Here is a 25,669-nt window from a genome sequence, read left to right on the forward strand (position 1 = left end):
TTTGGGTGGGGAGGACAAAAAGAGTTACAATTTCTTTGGGAAATTTCAGTTAAATTACACAAAACTTGGGCAATACCTTAATTGGTGTGTACCACTTTGTCTGAGGAGGCTGGTAAGAGGGCCTGGGTCGAGGTGGCCTCGGCCGGATGGGTTCCTCTGTTTCTTCAGGGATTGTCACCACAGCATTTTTGGCTTTCTCTAGCCTTGCACCTTCCTCAGTAGATCCTTTATCACCCCAGCGAACCTTTCAAACGAAGGGGAAAACATTATCTCAGACATACAGTGTCTTGGAAAAATAAGTTCTGATTTAACCAATGGTCCTTCAGTTCACCACTTCAGAGTAAAAAGAAGATGGTTAGTAGACTAACTCTAAATTTCCCCTCTTCTGAGATTTAATAGGTTTACCACCATTACTTATGGTCTTAACATTAAGATCCCAGAAAAAATAAAAATAAAAGGCCCTTTGTATAAATCTAGAGTTAATTAAAATTTGAAGCAACCATTTTTCCATTGTTTCAAATAAGGAATTAGTTCATAATGCATGATAGTCTATAATCTTATTCTTTAATCGGATAGGGCCCTCTTCCAGCTAAACACATACCCATATATACTGATGGCACTGAGGAAAATAGACGATAATAATGGTAATTACAATTTATTGAATGCTTACTATGTGCCCATCTGCATTTAATTCATATAAAAATGCAATGAGATACTGTATTTTGCCTTCCAGATGAGGGGACTGAGACCCAGAGAGGTTCAGTGACACACCCAAAGCCGTACAGCTAGTAAGTAGCAGGGCAGAGATTTGAATGCAGATAGTCTGAAATAGGTTATTAAGTTTCAAATAGGTTTGGATTTTATGAATGTATTTTACACAAAGGAGTTCAGCTCCTTCCAAACTTTTCATAAAGTTTGATTGAGGCAAAATGTATGGTTTAAACATTTATTCTTCAGAAGTAAAATAACTATATATGTTTTTTCCTTACTTTTGTAAAGCTTGATTTTATAAAGTAACTTTCAGTCTTTAGTTCCTGTTCTCATCTGAGTATGGTTACTTGATAGAACAGTTTTTCATTGAGGAAGACAAATTTTGAAGAAAAAAACTCAGTTATGGAAAGAAAGTTTCAGAAACACCAGGGATTTCCACAAATTTTAGGGAATTTTGTTCTCTGAAAATTCTGGACATTGAAAAACCACAGGGTCAACCGATTGTTTTTTTCTGTTTTAAAATGAACAAGAAATAAGAGCTAAATCTGAGCTCAGCTTTTTCATGTTTGAGCATGTGAACAAGATGCAGCCCCTAGAAAAGGCTTCATCCAACCAAGAGCAGTGGAGAAGTCCAAAGCCAAGGGCATTACCAAAGATGACAGAGGTAACATAAATGAAGCTCTAGAAAGAAGTAGGAAGGCCTGTCCAGGGCACACTGATTCAGCAGAGTTAAGTGATTTCTACAAAGTTAATGACCTCAGTGGGTTGGAATACAGATAATCCCTATTTATAGAAAGAACTATTCCCCGCTTTTTGGTAAGGCTTCCTTAGATGTTTTTAGCTTTTTTTTTTTTTTTTAACTACCGTTTTAGAATAGGCTTTCAATTTCAATTGGGCCCTATTGACTCATCAAAATGTATCTGTATCTCTCAGTGTGATCAGTGGTACTAGAATGTTCTTTATGAGGGTGTTAAATTGCTTTAAACACCATTAAACCTTTAGAGCTAGATAGCTGGCTCTCCTTCCAGAGAAATGACCTTTTCTTTCAAATCACAGCACCTTCACCTAGATAAACTAAGACTTCTAAAATCTTTAGATACAGCTAAATTGAACTACAAAACCCTAACATCAGGACACATATCCTTGTAGTTGTAAAGTCTCAATTTTAAGGGGAGAAACAAAAAATGGAAAAAGATGCAGTTAAGTAAACATATAGTATTATAACTCTGAAAGTAATTCAGAATAGAAGTATAAGAAGATCCATTTTAGATCCATTTAGAAAAGATAGATTTTAATGCTCCTCAGCCTAACCTTCACAGCTGGTATCGCAAAGGTCATGGTAATCATCTTTTCCCTCCAAGTTTCACTGAAAAACCAATCTCAGATAAAGAATCCAAAGCTGGTTAAACTAGAGTTCTGACCCAAGGTGGCATTTCCAGGAACTCAACTATCAAGACACTACATGTATGAAATATGGTTGCTGAGTTCTAAAGGAAATTCTTCATGTAAATCTACTAGTGTTAGTTCATGAAGTAGCTGTTTTGTCATCATCACCATCAGACAAACAACATAACAAACGATCTCACTTCATCTCAAACTCTAACTTTATAGTTTTCCTAAAACTCTTAAAAGCAGTTAAGTATGTACACAAGTATATGTATACATTTTAATATTTTAGTTTGACCACATTGAGATGGTCACAAAGGATAAAAGAATAACAAGAAAAAATCACCAAAGGGAGACTTAGCAGAGTTCATATACATGGATATTTTTTCGGGGGGGGGGGGGGTTGGCAAAGTAAGCACAAGCTAGATAATTAAGTTCTTCCAACTCTGCTTGACTTTCATGATAAACAATAATATTCCAAAATTTTCAGAGCATATTTGGATGACTAGAAGGTTATATTATAAAGGAGCAATTTCAGAATCAAGAAAAGAAACAAAAGCAGTTTCACGCTGAATTGGCAGAAACACACATTTGAAGTCATTAGGTATTGTGGATCAGCTGTTCTAACAGCTGTTATTAACATCAGCTCAATTCCAGTTTTCTGCAAATTTCCATTACCATAGTTCTAACTAAAATCCCTATACCAGCTTAAAATAGCATTAGTTATGAAGATTTGTTCTGTAATTCAGATGTGGTCATAATTTCTAGAATTCCTTTTACTTTCCCCAGTTCAATGTATTTTTTCAAAGAAAATGCTTTCCAGGTTTGGATAGGCAAAATTTTAAAGCAGATTACGTGTTCTGTTTTCCCTCTCCAAGTTTAGGTAAGTTCATGTTTGAGAAAGTTTAATGATGTTTAACGATCACTTCAATTTTTATTGTGTATTTTTAGGTATTGCATTTCCCCTTTGTAATGTCCACATTTAATTTTTCATTTTTTGTAATTCTCACTCCCATTTCCATCTTATTGATGGAATACACCATAAAATGTAGCCAGAATTATCTAAAGCTAAAATGGACCTCAATTATTAAAAGTGGGTGAGTTCTTGTCATAATGTTTTTCTCAACTGAATGGAAAGAGGCAATACAATTTCACATGTTAAGAGAATAATGCTTAAAACTTAAAGTACAAGTTATTTAAAAATGTGTGTGAATCCTTGGCTTTCTTGAGCATAAACCAATAATGTAACCTTTAACTTAGGACCTATTCAGCTCATGCCTATGCTTTTCTTTAGAAAGAGATCTCAATCTTTGGAACACTGAAATATTGAACTAGCGAAAATCTGGCATAATTCCTAGAGTTTTAACAAGAACATTATTTACTCATCTAAAATATACTAATATATTACATACTAACGCATACGTATCTTGTTGTCATGTGGTATTTTACAAGTGTAGATTTCAAAATGGAATTAAATTTATTGTTCTGAATACAGGATTGGGCAAAAGTAGATTTATAGTTGTTTGTATAGAAAATAATACAATAACTAGTAAATAATAATACAATAATAAACTATTTCACATACTCAGAACTATAAACCTACTTTTACTTCACCCTATGAGTTCAATGTGAAATAAATAAGGAAAAAATGGAGAAATATATAGCACAAATTGAAAATCACTACTGCAGAGAAAACTATTCTAACATTTTGTGGTATATCATGTCAAAACTTTCTTTTCCCTTTGAAAACATCTTTTTACACATTCATTTTGAAATGAGGCTAACTAAGCTAAAAATAAGTTGTGATATCATATATAGATATCCAAATGTAACACTTTTATTTACAAGTGTATTTTCTATATACAAAGGAATATCTAATCCATTCTTTCCCACCCCTCCAAGGCTAGAATAGCAAAGTCAGGCTGAAGGAAAATGACCTTCCTTCTGTATCAAGCAACAAGAGCTAGCCCAGTTATGGTCTTCATACTACTTGATATTCCCAATTGACCACAGGCAAACACAGATGCAATCTTCTCTCCAAAAGACAAACTTAATAGATTTTAGCACTTGCCTTTTTCATGGCTTATAGGCAATTGAGGTTCTTGTCTCCGAAGATATTTCAACAATAGAGTGGCAAGCTTTTATGGATAATGTGCATTATTTTAACATGTAATGTGCTCAAGAACGTGACAATCACTATCAGATGACTTGAATAACCATTTCGATAATGACAACCATGTTAAGTAGGCCTAAGCTTTTTTTGAAAACTACTGAAATTTATTCTAAAAAGAGGAAACTTTTATTGGGAATCTGAAATTTATTGAAGTGTTTAAAAAAGAAAATTGCAACAGTTTTGAGGTTGCTAGTTAGCTAATTGACTTCTGCTGGCAGTGATGGGACAAAGCAGATATGACAGAAGACATGTGCCATGACTGCACAACATAAAAAAATTCCTTATCAAGAAGTAAGATTAAAGGAGAAAAATATCAAGATCTGTGTTTAATAATGAAGGTAATATATCAATGAAAAATTCTATCAATTTTCGTTGGGGTGAGATGCTGGCATATTTGAACTAGTGAAGGGCTCAGTGCTGGCAATGATTGCATATTATTAATTAACTAGAGGCTCGGTGCACAAAAATTTGTGCTCTTGGGGGGGGGGGGCGGTTCCCTCAGCCCGGCCTGTGCCCTCTCGCAGTCTGGGACCCCTTGGGGGATGACCACTTGCTGGCTTAGGCCTTCTCCCCAGGAGATTGGGCCTAAGATGGCAATCAGACATCCCTCTGGCAGCCCGGCAGCCCTCGGGGGATGTCCACTTGCCAGCAGGGAGCAGGCCTAAACTGCAGTTGGACATCCTTAGCGCTGCTGAGGAGGCAAGAGAGGCTCCCACCACCACCGCTGTACTGGCAGCCATCAGCCTGGCTTGTGGCTGGGCAGAGCTCCCCATGTGAGAGCACCCTGACCACCAGAGGGAAGCTCCTGCATTGAGTGTCTGCCCTCTGGTGGTCAGTGTGTGTCATAGTGATCAGTCATTCCCAGTCTTTCTGCTGTTAGGGTCAATTTGCATATTACCCTTTTACTATATAGGATAGAGGCCTGGTGCATGGGTTGGGGCTGGCTGGTTTGCTCTGAAGGGTGTCCTGGATCAGGGTGGGGGTCCCGCTTGGGTGCCTGGCCAGCCTGAATGAGGGGCTTATGGCTGTTTGCAGCTGGTCACACCCCCTTCAGGGTGGGGGTCCCCAGTGGGGTGCCTGGCCAGCCTGGGTAAGGGGCTGAGGGCCGTTTTCAGGCTGGTGGGTGGCTGAAGCTCCCAACCTCTCCTTTTTTTCTTTTATTCTGGGATTTATTTACCTTCTATGCTGTTACTGGAGCTGAGAGCTGGCTCCAGCTCTGAGGCCCTGCTCCAGCTTGAGGCCTTGGCTGCTGAAAGCAGGTATCTGGGGTTTGTTTGGCTTCTATAATTGAAACACTGTTGCAGCTCCAGCTCTGAGACCTTGGCTGGCTGAAAGCAGGTATCTGGGATTTGTTTAGCTTCTATAATTGAAACATAGTTGCTTTTGGAGCTGTTGCTTTCAGGCTCAGAGCCGGGCCGGGCCGGGCCGTGGCAGGCGGGGAACCTTGGCTTCCTCCATCGCCGAGGCAACCAAGCCTCATGTTTGCTTCAGCTGCCAGCCGCCATCTTGGTTGGCAGTTAATTTGCATATCGCCCTGATTAGCCAATGGGAAGGGTATTGGAGGTATGGTTAATTACCCTATTTGTCTTTTATTAGTAGGACTAGAGGCCCGGTGCATGAAATTCATGTACTGGGGCGAGGCATTCAACCCAGCCTGTGCTCTAATAAGCCACTAATCAGACATCCCTCTCGCAGTCCAGGACCTCTTGCTCCTTACAACCCACCTGAAGCGTAGGCAGGAGGGAGAGGCTCCCATCACTGCAGCTGCTCTTGCCAGCCGTGAGCCCAGCTTCTGGCTAAGTGGCGCTCCCACAGTGGGAGCGCACTGACCACCAGGGGGCAGCATCTGCCCTCTGGTGCTCAGTGCGTGTCATAGCAACCGGTCGTTCAGCCAGTTGCTCCACTGTTTGGTTGATTTGCATATTAGGGTTTTATTATATAAGATTAATCACTTTGAAGAATATTTATGTGGTGGTAGAAGACCTCATTTAATTTTTAAAATATAATATTAAACTTCAGTTCATTACACAATTTGAGTCAGTCAACAAGTTCAATGCAGTCTAATAAAAGATATTGAATATTAATTATGATTGTTCATAAGTGGTAACCAAAAGCTGTATAAAAAAAAAAGCCTCACATGTGTTTCCTCTACACTTGTGATAAGGTCATATCCATAGTATTGAATATTTTAACATTTTTCTCCTCAAATAGCACATAGCTATTAGATCTTTTCAAAGATGAGTATTGTTGCAATTTTAAGTGGCTGGCTTCTTTAAAATTGATGTTCTCTGCAGTAATTTTTTCCAAAATAGTGAGAAAAACCCTAACTTTGTTTTGCCCTTTAGAAATCTGACATGGTATCAATGCAGTTCTTTGACTAATGAAGTTAGTTCTTCTTAGAGAATTTTGAAATGGCTAAGATGATTCCATAGAAAAAGAATATCTGCAAAAGACCCAGTGTTAAGTAAAAAAATGGATGTATTGTGATATTGAATTATAAAAAGTACAGTTTCCATGGCTTCATAGTTCCAGAAATTCATATTCCAAATTAGTAGCTTCTATTTTTTTAAAGATACCAACCTCCATTCTTTTAATTCCTCCAACCCCTCGACCGCCATAATAGGAAGCATCCACAGTTGGCCATTTCTTGTTTGGCAGAGGATCCTCTTCCTCCTATTTAGATACAATTTTTAAAAATCGGTTCAATTACATTTTTAAAATATTGCTTAGTCAGGACTGGTTCACACTGAGCCATTTTTCTGCATAATGCAATTCATGTGTAAGAAACACAGTACAAGTTATACATGAGACATGTAGATGTGTGGATGCTTAGGGCATAAATCTCCCCTGGAGTTCCAGAGCACAGGAGGACTCCTTCCTCTCCACAATTTCAGGGAATCTCCCTTATTCACTAAGTTACCAAAAGTTGCTATGAGCATCATTTGTTTTGTTTTGTTTTTCTATTCATCACTTGATATTTGAAAAGATAAAACATTAAAATTGGGAGAGCATTTCAATAACCATGTAACGCATCAAAGTATGTGTATGTTTGAGTTCGGTGAAGTTTGTACTAAAAAGATACGTAGTTGAGAAACTTTAAACATGCATAAGACAGTACATGCTGTATTTCATGTTGCTAACACATTTTTGGCTAAAAAACAGTTATTTAAAGTACAATAGCCCGCTTTTAGCTTTTATCCCCCCTCCCCCCCAAACCTTCATTGGATGCCTGAAACTGTGGATAGTACCAAACCTAAGATATACGATGCTTTTTCTATACATACATACCTATGATATAGTTTAATTTATAAATTAGGAAATTTCATGGTGTTCTTGTTGTAGATCTTAGCAACCTCAACTTTCTTTTTTCTTTTCTTATTGAGAACTTTCACCTTTTCACATAAAGGAAGCACTTTAGAGCTTCTCTTTGGCATATCCAAACTGCCAACATCATTACTCTCGTACTTTAGGGCCATCACTAAATAAAATAAGGGTTATGTGAACACAAGCACTGCACTACTGAGGCATAGTTTGGTAACCGAGACAGCTACTGTGCTACTAATGGGCAGGTATACAGCAGGGATACACTGGAAAAAGGCATCCCCGGCAGGACAGAATGGGATGGTGTGGACTTCATCACCCTCTTCAGAATGACATGTAAACTAAAATTTTTAATTGTTTATTTCTGGAATTTTCCATTTAATATTTTCAGACCTCAGCTGACCACAGTTGACCACCAGTAACTGAAACTACAGAAAGAGAAACCATGGATAGGGGAGACTACTGTATTAATCATTTTGAGGAAAGTAATAACATCTTTGAACTGCCAGTTTGCAGTTTCAAACTTTTTTTAAACAAAATAAGTGACTTAAGAACTATTGATATATTGCTATAAGAAGCAAATTAAATCTATGTACTCTTGATCTCATCTAGCACATGTAAGAAATCCTAAGAGGACAAACAATAACTATTGATTTTCATGAATTCAAAAGCCAATACATGGGTATCACAGTTATCTAATAATAATGTAATTGATCAAGTTTGGAGATAATATCTGAAAAACACTGACATCAATTATTAAGCACTCATTTACCTCTACAGGTGGTGCAGAGGGTGGTGGTGGAGGAGGATCCTTGATAACCTGTCCAGAAACAAAAAAATTAAATGTAAAACTTTTGTGTCACAGAGAGGAAACAGTAAGGGTGTATAAAGTAATTAGATTAGTAAAATACTGTGTTAGCACCAATGATGTCCCCAATGATCCTTAACACCCCGTCCCCCACCCACTCCCGCTGCCCAATATGTATGCTCCTCTCTTTGAATCTGGACTTTCCTGTAACTAGCTTTTGACTAGCATGAGGTAGAAGTGAAACCATGTGGCTTCTGAGGCTAGGTCAAAAGAGTGTTTTCACTTCCCCTGACACCCTTGGAACACTCATTCTAGGGGAAGCCTGCTGTCATGTCATGTCTACCCTGAAACCATCAAGCTGTGAGGAAGCCCAGGATAACATTATGGTATGGCTAGGTGGTGAGAGACAGACACATGGCCAGCCCCCAGCTGTGCCAGCCTTCCCAGCTGAGGTGCCAGAATGTGAGGGAAGAATCTCTCTTGGACATAGAGCCTCTCTAACTTTCTGATGCCTCCAGCCCAGCTGCCACCTGACCGCAATCACATGAGAGAACACCAAGTGGTAACCTCCTGGTTGAGCCAGTCTCCACAGAGCCGTGAAGACACTAAATTATTGCTTGAAGACACAAGGTTGTGGAGTCATTTGTTAGGCAAAATAGAAAAAAAGCACCTAAAATTCACAAAACTACTCCACACACATTCATTCTATCTTTATGGCATAAATATGTTATTAGCTTCATATGTCACATGAATAACAAGAACAATTGTCAAATACCTTGCACAAAGCTTCACTAAGTGGTCCTTCTAATGTCAAAATACAAACTTTTTTCCCCCACTAGATTACAGTATGTCCCCTCAAACAGAGTAGGGATTGACTTGCAAAATCTCCCTGCTATGACTCATTGACTTTTTCATAGGTTGGCAATACAAAACTTAGTTTGCTCTGGGTGAGATGACAGGGAAATTAACATATGCTTTCCCCAGCCTTTTTAGCCAACATTCCTTTTTCTGTGAACAATTACTTAATATATTATTTCATGAAATTTTATGTGGTTAATTCTTTAAGTGAGAGAAATAGACCCCTCCATCTAATTTAAATGACCTTTTCTGGTTGGAGTATCTGGACTTTTGTACCACCATGTTAGAAAATAATTGACCAAGTGCCAGTGTCTTCTGATCATTCAGGTACATATCAAGTCTCTATACTAACTAAAAACAAACAAATAAACAAAAAACTTTGAAAATATAATTGCTTTATTTCATCTAATGTCAAATGTTTAAATTATGTTACTAAATTTCCAAAAGTTTAAAATCATAAGTTTAAAAATTAACATCATCAAGGAATCATTATTATTTAGGTGTATTACTATTATCTTGGATACGTTTTTCAAAGACTGCTTGCCCTTTTAAGATATATACTACAATTTTTTCCAAGTTAAATAATATGCTTCTGATACTTTCACCAAAATAATCTGGGTTTAGGGTTAGCCAGAAATTGAAACTGAATAAAGGAGAAAAGGGTGATTCATTATTTTAGTCTTTCTTTGTGTGCATTTGAAACTTTTCCTAATAAAAGGTGTTTTAAAACATTAATGTTATTGCTCAGTGGTTGAGCATCGACCTGTGAATCAGGAGGTCACTGTTCGATTCCTGGTCAGGGCACATGCCCAGGTTGCAGGTTCAATCCACAGTGGAGGGCATGCAAGAGGCAACCAATCATTGAATCTCTCTTGTCATTGATGTTTTTTTTTCTCTCTCTCCCTTTCTCTCTAATATCAATAAAAATATATTTTTTAAAAATTAATGTTATTGATTAAGTGGAGAAAACAGACTCAATTTTTATGTATAATATTTTCATCATTCAAATTTTAGTTTAGATGTATATCTCAGGAAAAAATACACAGACAATAATTACAACCCCACAGATATAATTGAATCTCAAACTAACTCATTATGTAGCATTTAATGCTACAAGAAATGCTGTTGTTTCTATTGAACCCTTTTATTTAATTCAATTTTATTTTATTAATAAAATTAAATTCCAGTTCTTTTTGGTAATTTTGAAAAATAAAAATCTGTGAGTTCTTACAGTTAGATCTGAAATAAATGCCAGCAGAGGATTAAAATTTAAAATGATGCTGTGGTAAAATAAAAAGTCAAGGTTACCAAGCTATAGGTGAATTTCCTTTATAACAAAGAAGCACTTTCATACCATTATCAACCTGCATGTCCAAAAGCAACCAATGAAAACCAGATCCATCAACATTTCATATTCAATAGTCAAAAGCAACCTAAACATTTTCATTTAAAAGCCAACTCTTCTCCCTATTTTCTCTTTCTTTCAAGTATATCATTCTTTTTAGTTGAAGCTCCAAATTTTTCATACTCTATAATTTCTTCTTTTATTCTAAGTGACTTCACCAAATCATTCACTATGTCCAATAGATTCTTTGAGAAATTACCCCTCCTCACAAATTCCCCCAATTTTCCCAAAGCAGATCCCCTTCATATTTACAGATGCCTATTTGTTCTTCCCTGGCATTTATCAGAGTTGATCACATTTCTTAGCTCCAAAAAACTGAAACTTCCATAAGGGTGGGGTTTTTGTCTTCTTTGTTCCTCACTGTATTCCCAGTACTTAGTTAAGTTTCTATTTTGGAAGAGAGAAGAAAGAAAGGGGGTGACAGAGAAGGGAAGTTAGAAGGACAGGGCAGGAGAAAGGTGGGAAAGGTAGCAAAGAGGAGGGAGGAAGGGACAAAGAGAGAGAAAGGGCGTAGGAGAGGAGAGAGGAGTGGAAGGGAGAAAAAGGAGGAGAGGGGAAGAAAGGGATAAGGAGGAGAGGAGGGAACCAGGGAAGAAGGGCAGATTCTTTGCATTCTGTTCCCACTGTCACTACCTAAAATCATAAACTCAATATTCTCTGGGTCTTACAAATATCTAATACAACATTTTTCACAATCAACCAAAACTTCAATATTGTGAAAAATTCCCACCAAGTTATAGCCCAACTATGTTTGAATTCCTGCAATAAAGAGAAACTCACTACCTCACAAAACAGTTCATTCCATTGGCAAGAAACTCAAATCATTTGAAAGTGTTTTTCCCCAAAGGAGCCAAAGCCTCCCTCTCTGTAGATGCCACTCTTTAGTCCTGATCCTAGGATGTGGAAATACACAGCCACACAACTAATTTTTCTTCCAGAAGAGAGCAGTTCCTAATTTTGAATACTAGGATGATAACCATGTATCTATTGAACTTATTCATCTCAAAGCTAAACATCACAGCCGTTTCTCATGCAATGGCTCTGAGTTATGTGCTCATCTTGGTCAGTTTCATTAGTGTATGTTCATTTGATCAATATGTCAAAGTGTGGTTTCCAGAACTGCTAATAGCACTTTAAGTGTGGCATACCCATTATCAGTAAATGAATGGTGCTCAGAGGAAACAGATGCACCCCAACAGTCCTCACTCCCATTTTATGCATTTTAACTAATAACATATTGATGGTATTGATTGATAAGTCTTTAATTACCATTGCTTTTTTGTCATCAATGTCTACATTCTCTTTTTACTTAAATTAGACATCTAGATTGTTTATCTATCTCTAATCCATCCCTCATTCTAACATATGTAGTCAGGTAAATATTTTTCTAACACAAGCTTAATTGATCATTTCTCTGGTCAAAATGGGTCAATGGTTACAATGACCACAACTGAAATCAATGAATTATTGAAATTTATTGGAGCCCTTACAAATCATGCTTCCACCCTTAATTTTGCAAATTACCATGAAGTGTTGTCTAAACTTCTCTCACTAGAAAAGGACCAAGGTACATCCTTCATTCCGCTAAGTCTGAGTATAATATATCTAAACTCATTTTCATTTCCTTGTGAGGATTTAAAATTTACTCTGCTTATTACCTGTACATCTTGCACTGGGATATAAATTTCTGAGGAAATAAATGGTATCCAGAGCCTTGTTCTATGGACCTTCCAAGAATTACTGGACACCCCTCTCCATGATTCTGCCATTTTTAATGCCTTACTCATTATCCTGCATAGTATTGATACAGACAAAACTCCAATCCTTATATGATCACTGCTGACAAACTCACAAAAGAATAGTAAGAGGTGTCTTTGCATTCTTTCACCTTACTGGAGTCCCTTTATTCTTTCACCTTACAGGAGTCCCTGTATCATAAGCCACAACCTGGAAAAACAAAGCTCATTCTCAATACATTTACATGAGCCCGGTTTTTTATTCTCCTTGTTCACATGCCTCGGCACAGTGTGGCTCCATCCTAATCCCTGATTTACACATATACCTTTCCATGTCCCTCTACTCCAGGAAGACCAAAGATCCCTTTGCTTCCCCCAAATGAAATGACCATTTTCATGCTAACTCCTATCCAGCATTCACAGACTACTCCACCAACTTACTATTGCTTTATCTGGAAGCTTTAAAACTTCTAAAACTATATTTTGCTGTTCAGTTGAACTATTCATGCTTCATTAACTTGGGTTTATATGTTTATTTTGGAATTTTTCAATTACTCTTTAAGACTGTAGAGTTCTTCAGGGCAATAATCATTCCCCCTTCTTTATAAATATCTCTAGTACCTAATAAAGTGCTCTGCAAGCAGCAGGTAATAAAAATACGAATGAAAAGTAAACTGAAGGAAATAGCTGAGAACATTCTAAAAGGCTCATAGCCAACTTCTAAATTTATGAGAAAAATAGGAAGGAAAAATAAATAAATGATAAACAGAGATGATTTCCATGAAACTAAAATATTGCTTATTCCAAAGAAAATGGAGCATCACATTTCTCTTAACCAATAAATTCAGAGAACTAAGGAACTCGGTGGTAGGTGGGAAGATGTAAGACTACCCTAAGTTTCTTCATCTAGAAAATTAATTCAATTAATTGTAGCCCTTTCCAAGATGAAAATTCCAATAGAATGCTAAAAAAACAAACAAACAAAAATACTACAAATCATAATGTCTTCACCAGGACTTTTGCTTCTATGCCTTTCCATAATTAAGTAGGCCATATGTCTAAAGCATTTGTATTCACCTTATTATAGAAAAGAACATTAGGGTTTGTTTTTCCAATAACATGTAATTAATCTTACAAATGACTAAATGCATGACTTATTATAAATTTAAATTGATTCTGAAATCCTGGCAGATACATTTTCTACATTCTTAACAATAGGAACAACAGCCTTAAAACTCTGCCTAAGTCAACTTTTGACCTGGTAAATTAAGAGACAAAGCCATCACCACAAAATATAACACTACCTTCAGAAACTGAGTCAGTGCTATGGCTCATTTGTGTATTAATATTACTGTTAACAGTAACCACCACTTATTGGTTCTGTCATATAACCCTATGCAGTTACTATGCTTCTCTCCATTAAAATATAAGGGGACTCCAACTTCAATAACTTGCTCAAGGATATACAAAGAGAAAACATTAGTATTAGGATTCAAACCCAGGACCCAGGCCCATCTACCTTCAAACTCTGAGTTCAACTTCTTCTGCCATATGACATCCTTTCAAAATAAGTTTGGACTGCAAAGGGGAAGAGGGTAGAAGAAAAGGCTTAAGATTTGTTGAGTAATTGTCACTGGCTGGGATGCATAGAAAAATGGACAGATAGACGGATGGATGAATGCATTAAAACAGTAGGCAGATAGATAGATAGATATAATTTAATTTTTATGGTGACTATGTGAAAAAAGTTTATCATCCCATTTTATTGAGCAATAACTTGATAATTCACATAGTCAACATCCCTAACCTAGAAATGATGGAACAGAAAATAAAATGTTCCTTATGTGTCTGATGTTTCAAAATGCTCCCTCTCTCTTCACTCTACCATGTGGCCTCATAAGCAACAAAGGAGGGGAGAAATGATATGAAGCCATTCAGCCCAAAAGCCAAAAATGGCAAAATCTGTGTCCCACTGATATCCCTACATTTCAGTCAAACTAGTGCAGGAGAATGAGAAACCTTACTGTCAGTCCAAATACATTAAAAATAATAGTCATGAGAATCTCATTCTTGTGTTAAATAGTGCAAGAGCACATGCATTTCAGAAAAAGATGTATTCATATGCACCATATTTTATGAGAATTTGCAGATTTTAAAAGGCATAATATTGCCTAGTTGCCAGAATTTTTTTCCACTTAGCATCCTTCAGCTCAGTTGAAGATTCTGGAAAACACTTTCACCACTTTATGAACCATATGCAGAGTTTGATTCTTCTCCAATTTTTTTTTATTTGTTATTATCATCATCGGGGAGGATTACATCTCATCTACTTAGCTGCTAGAATGAAGATTTCAGTTTGGAGGAGAGCCGATTTCTTAGGGGGAAAAAAAAGTTAGCTGCTTCAGGCAACAGTCCTTTTGATCTGCTCATTAACACTTTTCAAATGCTCGAGTGATGTGGGCATTCTTTGCGCTAGAAAATGTCAGCACTGGAGCCTGCAGCCAGCTTGATGCAATCATATGTTCTGATATTCAGAAAAGAGTGAAAAGAACTGTCAACAGTGAACCGCACTGAATTAAAAAAGATACTGTACAGCAACTGTAGATCAAGAACTATTTCAGAACTGATTCTTGCCAATGACAAAAACAAATGCCCAGTTTATCAGCAATGTCATCTAAGTGTCTGGGAGCCCACAGACAATAGAGAAATCATTCTTACTGGCTACAAAAATTTGTTGAAAAATATAGGTGGGTCTTCCTTTCATTTTCCCATCTCTTTTTGATAAGATCAGAGAGCAAGTGTAGTTCCTCTCCTCTGAAGTGCATAAGCACAAAGGCTCTTACATTGCTGTTGGGAAGTCCTTTTCTAAATCTCACAAAATTAGATGCTTTCAACATCCAGACCAAAATACGATCTGGGTTACCTCATCCTGCCTTTCCTTTCATTTCCTTTCTTTTCCTCCTTGACAGATTCATCAATGGTCAAAGATTGATTGGTCTGGCTCAGTTGATTGGGCATCATCCCGGCAACAGAAAGGTTGCTGGTTCAGTTCCCACTCAGGGCACATGCCTGGATTTCTAGCTCAATCCCCAGTAGGGGGAGTTCAGGAGACAAGCCAATCAATGTTTGTCTCACAGTGATGTTTCTCGCTCCCTCTCTCTTCCTCTCTCTCTAAAAATCAATAAAAATCTTTAATAAGGAAAGGATTCTTACTATCAACAAATAACTGGTAGGAAGTCTGGTCAATGACTAATCATTTAAAAATGCCAAATGAGGACTGGAAAGAAGTGTGAGAATATATTCTGCCAGCAGTTAAGTTAAGCTGCTGCTGTCAAGGCAAATAAGCTAGGACCAGGAAGAGTTTGGTACCCTGTTTTGTACACGATGCTCTGTTGAAAAACATCACCATGGAAGCAATGAGTACTAACATCACACTCTATTTCAAGGGGGCAACCAAACATAAATCATTTTAATTAATGGTGCAAGGAAGGCATATTAAAATTTAAATTACTTCTACTTTATTGTGCATTCCAAAAAAAATTATCAAGCTGCTCTCAAAGTAACTCAATAAAGGCACCACGAGCCCTCCTCAACAATAAAAAACAAGTGAATGTGGAAGCATTATTACTATTTACAAAAAACAGCACAGCTGTTGCTGGCTAAGAAAATGATTCCTTAGAGCTCCAGTCAGATATATCCTCGTCATGAAAGCTCAACTTACTTATAAACAAGTTGGGCTTTAAAATGATAACTTTTTAAATGGTTTTTTAAATTAAGATGTATGAGATCTTTATGGAATGTCTTAAATGCACAAGGGAAATGAGTATTCCCTTGCGGATGGAGAACTTTGGCCAAGGACACCAGAGCAGAGTGAGCATGTATCATTTCCAGTATATTCAGATATTTGCAGCTGTATAACACACTCTAATTGACAACACTCCAGAAAGCCTTTGTTTGCCACCTCATTAGCCTTACATCTGTAATCCTGTGGAGAGTCTGGTTATTCCAAATGATGCAACTACAGGATCGTCATTCTGCCATCCTGATAGTACAACAAATCTGCCGTAAACCCAACATGCCTTCTAAGCTAAACAATGATGAAAACATCCACATTTTCCGTTATCTCACTCATGATTCAATACATAAGTTTATTTTTAATCTTTCCTGTCCCATTTTTTTTAATTTAAGGAAAAAGAGAGGATGCTGTTGATGTTTTTGTTAAAGAAAAGCAGTTGTAAAAGAGGATGTGAGGATACTCAATGAGCAGGATACAGACTCTTAACAGATGGTGAGAAATAACTTCATACAAAAATGAGAACTTTTCCCCTTATGGAATAGTTTGCAAACTCAACACACTCCATAATTCACTATTGGTAGTGCCCCAAAATGTCAGCTTTGCATGAGGGCTCTTTTGTTGTGATTATTACTAGATAAAGTTCTCCAAATATCATTGATTTAGATTTCTATTTGTCATGGAAAGCCCAGGCACAGAAAAGACACTATTCTGCAACATTTTAAATGATATCATTTCTCTTTTAGTCTTGAAAATACTCATTAAAATAAACTGAAAGATTTAAAATTTTTAAATAGTCTCATATTAAAAGCATCTTGGCTGTCCAGATTCTATTGCATGTTTTGTTTTGTTTTCTTAACCTTTTCATCCTAAGCCCCTCAGAGGCAATCTGGTGAACCTATGGAACCCCTTCTCGGAATAATTAAGCTAAATTAAAATAAACAGAGTTTAAAGAAACCCAATTATATTAAAATATAATTATCAAGTGTGTAAAAAACCCTAAATCTTTGATATAGAAATATATGTTTCTTTATTAGTTCATTAAATAATGAACTACAATGGTTGATCTAGGAATCCACCTAAGTCATCCTGGAACAATCTCCCTATCTCAAGATCCTTAATTTAATCACATCTACAAAGTCCCTTTCACCATAGAAGCTAACATTCAGTGTACAGGGATTAAGACCCAGATAACTTCAGAGATCATTAGCCAGCCTACCACACAGGGCTTTCCAAACTGCACTGATCCCGGGATATCTCAGCCCTCCTTCCCCTCAGGGAGGACGGCCACCACTGAAGTCGGACAGCCACTCTTATAGGAGTCCTCAGGCATGAAAAAACAAACAAACTGAGAATCACTGTCTAAGATATAAGTAACACTGTCATATTTGAGCTATTATTATACATGAAACTGTAATTTTTAAACAATGAATGATCAAATCATTTCATAAGATATTCCCATTAAATATGAAACCATTGAATGAAGAATGTGTGACAAATATTAAGGCCTCTGTTCAGGGCTTTTCCCGCAGGCTCTCTATCCTGATAAGAATTTCTGAGCATGTGACTCCCTAAGAGGTGAATCACAGACATGATGTAAACATGCCCAGAGAACAGACATACCTTTAAATCTCTACCACTGATACTTAAAACACACGCAACCAAAAAGAAAGCTTTATAACACCAAGCTGAGAGAAATGCATTTCTCACCCCATTAAAAAGTAATATCACTGCTAACAATCGACAATCGAAGTCAAACTGATCCCTGATAAGTTAATGCTAAGAATTATTTAAATAACCACATTCTAATTCCAGCATTGCACATGTGTATTCTGTAAAAGGAACAAAGTAAAATAAAGTTCCCGCAGTTATACTACAACACCTGATACACTCAACATTTTTTCCACAAGGTTAGTCTCCTCTGCCCCTGGTTTTCCATCACCTCTCCATGTTTCCCTAGCTCACTTAGCCTCTATGTTATTCTCCAACTCTCCACACTTTGTTAGAGATACTTTGCTGCAACCATTTCTAAGATGTACTACTTGTCACTGGCTTCCCATTTCAATTGTTGATGGAACTGCGTTAAGCAGTTAAGCAGACTTAACCCCCTGAGGACCAGACCTCTAACCAAGCAACAAGAAAAGCTTCTTTCAGAGGATTATACTGATCAAACCTTTCCAGTGGCTTCTCCTCATGCCCAGGGAGAGTTCAAACTTCCTAAAAGACAGAGGAGGTCCTCCCTAATGGGGTTCATGGCTACATCCCAAGCCATCCTTCACCCCTCCCTGCCACTGGCACCCTAGGCCTCAGCCTCGGCCTTCCCAAAGCATGCCAGAATACCTAGTAATTCTGCACACACTTCACCGGAAATGTCTCCCACCAACTGCCAACAACTTATTCATTATTCAAAGCTCAATTTAGAGTCAGCAGCTTAGTCAGGTTCCTCTAAAATAGCCCCTTAACTCTAGCAAATCCCTCTTCCTCTGTGTTCTTACTGTTTACACCCGTTGCTACTGAGGCACTTTTGACCCTCCATTGACATTTTACCCACAGTTCTGTGTTTTCATATTAAAATATGTTTTTCATATCATATTCTCATCATCTTTGTGCAGACACACCCACTCCCCAGTTCCCAGCACAATACTGGAACTTATTAGATTGCTAAGAGCTGAATACAGAATTTTGCCTTTACCTTCTCTCTGCTTTTAAACCTTACTTTAGGAAATATTTAGCTGTGACTCATTTATACCTAGATCTAAGTGTCAGCTCATACACAGGGCTAGCTGCTCTCTCGGTCTATATTTCTAAATGTAAACTAAAACTGGTTCTCTCTGGTAAGTAAGCTCTAGAAATTAGCAGACGTTCATGATTGGCAGCCCTCACGTCCTGAAAACACACCTTTAAAGGTGCCCTAAGCCTGGCAGAAGGAAATACACTATGTGCTTTGCAATCTGAAGAGTCTCAGGGTCAAAATAGATCTATTTTCACGACCAAAATGATAGTGGAAACCTCCTTGGAGCACATCCAGTAAACTCCCAAAGAAGCCTGCTTCAGTTTTTGCAAGTATCTTTAAAAAACATACACTTTGACACTTGTGAGCCCTCTGGCCAATAATAGATGAAATTGCAAAGTAATGAAGGAAGGAAATCCAGCATTGCAAAATTTAAAATAAAAACGCAAGGAGTACAAATCACTTTAGGGCACATTTTTGCTTTGTAAATTTGAGACTCAAGAATGCTAGCTGCTCTACAATAGTCGTAGCTAGGAAAATCAAGATTAAAACAGGAAGCCGTTTGTGCATAAACTGCTACGGCAGGAAACTGATTAGTTCAGCAAAGAGGCAGGATGCTTCTTGTCTCTACTGTTGTTTAGTTCTGTATCTCCTCCATGGGCCAAAGGCTCTGACGTAAAGGACTGTAAAGCTGCCTCGTGAAAGCCGACTGAAGTACAATGAATAATGGAGGCAAGACTAATACAAAAGCACTGCCGGATGTTGCTGAAATCAGTCAGCAGAGATGAGAGGGAAAGGCAGCCTAGTAATAGTACGTAAAACAATACTGTGATCTATGGAATACAAAGTTCTAAATGATGTGCTGCTAATAAAAGGGACACTATCAGAATAAGTAGTAGGCATGCTTTGAAAAGGTGCTCTTCAGGATAATCTTTTCTGTGACGCCTGAAGAGTCCAAACGGGATTGCTTAAAATCTGCCAGTATTTACCTCTCAACATTCCACCCTGTAGCTGGCAGAATTACAGCCCCACAACGATGTCCACACTCTAATTCCCTGGAACTGTGACTAAATTGCCTTACAAGGTAAAAGGAACTTTGCAGATGCGATTAAGGTTAAAGACCTTGAGATGGGAGATTATCCTGGATTATCCTAGTGTCCAACCTAATCACATGGTTCCTTAACATTGGAGGTGCCATCCCAGCTGGGTTGAGAGAGAGGGTGCCGTGACTACAGGAGAGATGCATCGTTGCTGGCTTTGAAGATGGGGGAGGGGTGCATATCTGGCACTTCGGCCAGACGGGTCATGCTGTGCTGTCTGTTCCTAAAACACATAGATAGGAAGGTACTGACATCAGGCCAGGCCTTGAGATATGGTCTCATGGCCCCTTCCCAGCACTCTGTACTCTCTGTTCCTAGAACACATAGATAGGAAGGTAGTCACTGTAATGATGCTGTACTGTGTTGGGAACTAAGGTTTTGTAACTATGTGGTTTTTGCAAATAAAAATGCTGTAACTCCTGTAGTCTGGGCTGCAGTTCAGCCTCTGCTTGGCTAGGGTGCTGTAACTGTAGTCGCTGGCCATGGAAGTGGGCACTACAGTTCGGCCTCTGCTTTGGCAGGGTGCTGTAACTGTAGTCAGCTGGCCAGCTTAATAAAGGCTCTTAAATTTAAATTCTGAGTCGGTGGTCTATCTCGCTGAGTGAACCCATAACAACCCCTAATCAATGAATGCGGGTGTCGTCTGGAAGCTGGAAAAGGCGAGGGAACAGACTGTCCTCTGGAGCACTAAAGGAGGAATGTACCCATGCTGATACCTTTTAGCCCAGAGAGACCCGTGCTGGATCTGTGATTACATCGTGGTTAGATAACAAATATGCATTGTTTTAAGCTAAGTCACCCAATGTGAGGCAATTTAAGACAGCAGCAGTAGAAAACTATTTCACTCCCAGATTCTCTCAGAGGTTTTACTCACTCATGGAACATGATACAAACAAAAACCAACTGGCATAACCTCAAAAGTGACTGTCTAACAGTTCCCCTAACATTTGCACATGACTTATTTCTAAATTGCTTTTCTGAGAAGCAAACAGAGAGGTTCTGAAATAGTAGATCTTTCACAGAGGTAATGAAAGATTCAATACGCACTTTAAAAAAACACCTGACAACCCAGCCTGCGTGGCTCAGTGGTTGAGCATCAACCTATGAACCAGGAGGTCACAGTTCAATTCCCGCTCAGGGCACATGCCCAGGTTATAGGCTTGATCCCCAGTGTGGGCCGTGTGGGAGGCAGCCAGTCAGTGATTTTTCTCTCATCCTTGATGTTTCTACCTCTCTCTCCCTCTCTCTTCATCTCTAAAATCAATAAAGATATATTAAAAAAAAAAACCTGACAGATGATCAACTTCTTCCAATAAATCCAGTAGAAAATACCATGCAATTTACTTGAAATTCTTTTGTACTTAGTACAAAAGCCTTTATCTCTATGACCTCCTCTACCTTCCTCTTCCCTTCTTCCTCCACACCTGATTTTGAAATATTTTTGAGATGAAGTTTTACAATAAATATTTATTGGCATGCATGTTTCCTAGAACTTATTAGTGATAAAAATGATTGAAGTTCAATTTGCTAATTGAAACTTTGCTGTTGGTGAACAATGTAGTGTTGATTCACATTCCAAGCCTTATTTATATCTCACAGGTTAAATAAGGAGTAGCTAAAAATCCTTCTTACTCACCACTTTGCAGCAAAGAGGCCAAAACCACCACATCAAACCGATGCCCAAGAGCAGCAGTAACACCAGAATGGCAATGATGGCTGCAATCCCATTAGACTGGAGGAGGAAGAAAACAAAAGCAAGATGGTCAGCGAAGCTAATGGTCAAGTCCTTGTGGACGAAAGGGGGCCACATACTAAGCTCAGGGGAGGCCTGTGTGGTGAGCCTGCAAACTCAGAGACTGAGAGTAACCACACAGGATGGTCTGAACATAAAGATCCTAAGCAAAAACAGGTCAAGGCCGGCAGTCACGTCCGAGGACTGCACCTTCCTTGACAAAGGCCAACCTTTATCTAAAGTGAGCCTGTCTATTGTTATTAACTATCATGTGTCTCTGTTTTATCCTGTCCCAGAGATGTCCCTGTTTTGCTTTCTCCTGCCCCCTTAACCTACCAACAATGGATTTCATGTAACTGTCCTTAAGTCTCCTCCTTTGATACTTTTTTGTTTGTTGTGGCATTTTTGTTTGTGTGAAAAATTCTAGTGAATGTCCATCCCCCCCTCTTTTTTTAGAGAGAGAGGAAGGGAGAGAAATTCCTCACATTGATGTTTCTCACTATCTTTCCCTTCCCCTCTCTCTAAAAATCAATAAAAGCATATCCTCAGGTGAGGATTAAAAAAATTCTCAACAGGTATGAATGATTCTTATGTCTATACCCGATACACATTTTTTTAAGGAAACACCAGAAACCAATAAAGGAAGCATAATAATGTCAAACCAGATTTCTATTCCTTTAAATTCTTTAAACTATATAAATTGTTTTATATTCTATTTCATATATGTTATTATAAGGCAAGTAATAATAAATATAAAATCTTCTAAAGTGCTAGAGATTGTTTTAAATTATGCCTTAAAGGAATGTAAAAAAGAATCAGTATTTGGGTTACAGGAATGGTCCCTATGATCCTTATCTTTTGTCTCTGGGAAAGGACTGTTACAATCATGATTACCTCTAGGCAGAATTTCCCCCGACTTTTTGAGGATGGAATACTATTTACTTTATATATTTAATGATAGAAGAGATGACTATCAAAAATCACCAAGGTGAAAAGTTAACAACAGCGGTTCTTGTTGGCAAATGGTATACATGCACCAATGCCAGAATGCAATCTCGTGCATTCACGTATCAGACCATCTCTTACGGCAGCTCGAATGCTCTCCCCACAAAAGCCACAGCAGTGTTCTTTTACTTTCTAGTGTAGAGTTCCTCCAGCCCAAAGGCCCTTCGCTGGGCTCTGCCTCTAACCCCCTTCCTCTAGCAACCACCTGTTCATCCCACAAGCATAACTGCAGTCACGACCCAAGGAAGCCTTTGCTGTGACCTCTAGGAAGCAGGGCTAGGTCCAGCCCACTGACCAGTGGCCACCCCATGCGAGGCTACTTACTGAGAGAATGGCCTCCAAAGAAATAAGATTGCAACATCCACAAACACAGAGAAGAATGCTGCCTGATTTTTTAGTGTAAAGCTAAAGGTCCCAAGGGAGCAAGGTGTCTCCACCTAACCCATGCTGTGGGATCCCCAGTAATAATGTTTCATTTTGTTTTTTAAGGGAAAGAACTCAGGAAAGAAAAAGAATAAATCAATACACTGTCTGGATGAAAACATTATAAGGCACTTTATAAGGCAGATTTTCAGAGATACATCTTCTGGCATTCCAAACAAATCAGTAGAAGCTCAGAAGTCAGGATGAGAGCCACGTTGATTCCAACAGCTGATAGACTGAGATGTTGGGGGCGGGGCAGAGGACCTACCAGTATGGGTCTTAGAATGGCATTGTATTAAAGGTACTGAAAAATAGAGGCCCAGAGAAATTAAACAGTTCACTTAAAATTAGACCATCATACTAATCCATCAAATAAGAAAGCCAGTTGTTCCTGAAGCAACAAACTGTGTGGAAAAGTCAGACTGTTATATCTCTCAGAAAATTACTTTGCCCATTAACATGTTTAAAGCTCTGGTTTTTTAGAAGAAAAAGAAAGTCCAATTTAATATCGGCACAGAAGCCTTTGTTTTTTCTCATAACATTTTCACTAACCTACAGGTCCAGGAATTCCTAGAATCCACTTTGGAAAATGTTAGCATTGATCAAATAGAGACTTTCTGATGTTTAAGCGAGAATGGTAGTAGCACTTAATCAGAACATTTTATAATGGAATTGGAAGAGTAATACATAGTGACCTATGCACAAAAAGAGATAATAATCTTATTTGAAAATAACTGGAAAAAAGAAGAAAAGGTAGTTTTCAAAAGTATTAGCAAGGAAGTGCTAGTATTTTACTCGGTTAATCTGAAAAATCTTGAAATGTGTCACTTCCTGATCATCTGTTAATATCACAGAGAAATGCAAAGCAAACGAGATTCTAGATAGTGGCTTGGAAACCGTTCCAAAACAAATCAATTTTCAAAGATATTTATTATTAGCAGGCTTTCAGTTTCAATAAATCCATTACAAAATAACTTTTAAAACAATTCTCAGGGGAGCTGGGTGAAAAACATGAAAGGGTTCAGAAATACAAATTGGTAGCTACAAAACAGTCACAGAGATGTAAAATACAACATAGGGAATACAGTCAATAATATTGTAATAATTATGTATGGGACCAGGTGGGTACTGGAAAATCAGGGGGGACACTTTGTAAAGAATATGATTGTTTAGAATTCTGTGTATAAAGATGCACTTTGAGTATTTTCCTAAGTAGCCTGATGTATATTTGAATTATTTTCTTTGGTTTTCAATATTTGCCTGGAAAATTTCTAATCACTATGCTGTATATTGAAACTAATATAAAATAATGTATAATGTAAACTGAAATTAAAAATAATTTTTAAAATAAATAGTTCTCAGGGCAGCATAGACCATAAAACATTAACTAACTTCAGAAATTTTCATAAAAAGATTTAGAATCAAGTACACATGAACATTTAAAGCTGTCATTTGTTTTCTAATGTTTTTATCTGGATGGAAGAGGGACTAACCATGGGAGCTACTTCTGTAACTAATATTAGGTTACAAATAAACCAAAACAGACACCACCAAAGTATCACTTAGAATCCTTGATCATTTCATTTGATTTCTCTTTCAGAAAACAAAAATAACTAGAAAACGTCACACCCACACTATCTTCACAGAGCTTTTCCATCTACTATCAAACCATTCTTAAGGCACTCAAAAATGTTCTTACATATATTTACCATAAAAAATAATTTAGCATCTATACTAATAAAAGAATAATATGCCAATTACACCCGGAGATCTTCTGGAGACCTTCCAGGCATCCTTCCAGACAAAGCTGGGGGCTTGGCTGGCCTGCAAACCACCCCCAAACAGCCCTCAGCCCTCCAGGCAGGTCATGCCTGCCAGCAGGGACCCTAACCCCAATGGGAGTATGGCCAGCCTGCAAACAGCCATCAGCCCCTTGCCCAGGCTGGCCCCACCCCCACAAGGGGACCCCCACCCTGATCCGGAACCCCCTTCAGGGCAGACCAGCCAGCCCCCACCCGTGCACCAGGCCTCTATCTATACTAAGAAAAGGGTAATATGCTAATTAGACCAGGATACCTTCCAGACAAAGCCATGGTGGTAGAGCCAAGGCAGAGGGGATTAGGGGCAATCAGGCCAGGAGGGGGGACCAGCTGGGGGCAATCAGGCTGGCAGGGAGGGGAAGTTGGGGGTGAGCAGACTGGCAGGGTGGGGGCAGTTGGGGGTGAGCAGGCCGGCAGGGAGGGGAAGTTGGGGGTGAGCAGACTGGCAGGGTGGGGGCAGTTGGGGGTGAGCAGGCCGGCAGGCAGAGTGTTAGGGGCAATCAGGCAGGCAGGCAGGTGAGCGGTTAGGAGCCAGCAGTCCCTGATTGCAAGAGGGACATCCCCCGAGGGGTCCCAGATTGGAGAGGGTGCAGGCTGAGGGACACCCCCCATGCACGAATTTTGTGCACCAGGCCACTAGTAAAAAGGCATCTATGCATCTAGCAAT

General features: G+C 38.4%; 1 protein-coding gene across 2 annotated transcripts in view; it reads right to left on the bottom strand.

The window, feature by feature from the left end:
• The window catches only part of ANTXR2 (ANTXR cell adhesion molecule 2), a 137,243-nt gene that overhangs the window by 56,724 nt on the left and 54,850 nt on the right, over positions 1 to 25,669 (bottom strand). For both annotated transcript variants that reach the window (XM_036337493.1, XM_036337483.1), the window contains exons 12-15: positions 21,659 to 21,754; positions 8,364 to 8,411; positions 6,851 to 6,943; positions 77 to 244 (exon numbers count right to left, since the gene is read on the bottom strand). In XM_036337493.1, the coding sequence (XP_036193386.1) occupies positions 77 to 244; positions 6,851 to 6,943; positions 8,364 to 8,411; positions 21,659 to 21,754 (405 nt within the window). The remainder of the gene's footprint in view (positions 1 to 76; positions 245 to 6,850; positions 6,944 to 8,363; positions 8,412 to 21,658; positions 21,755 to 25,669) is intronic.

The sequence above is a fragment of the Myotis myotis genome, unplaced genomic scaffold, assembly GCF_014108235.1.
Source record: "Myotis myotis isolate mMyoMyo1 unplaced genomic scaffold, mMyoMyo1.p scaffold_m19_p_1, whole genome shotgun sequence".
NCBI classification, from domain to species: Eukaryota; Metazoa; Chordata; class Mammalia; order Chiroptera; family Vespertilionidae; genus Myotis; species Myotis myotis.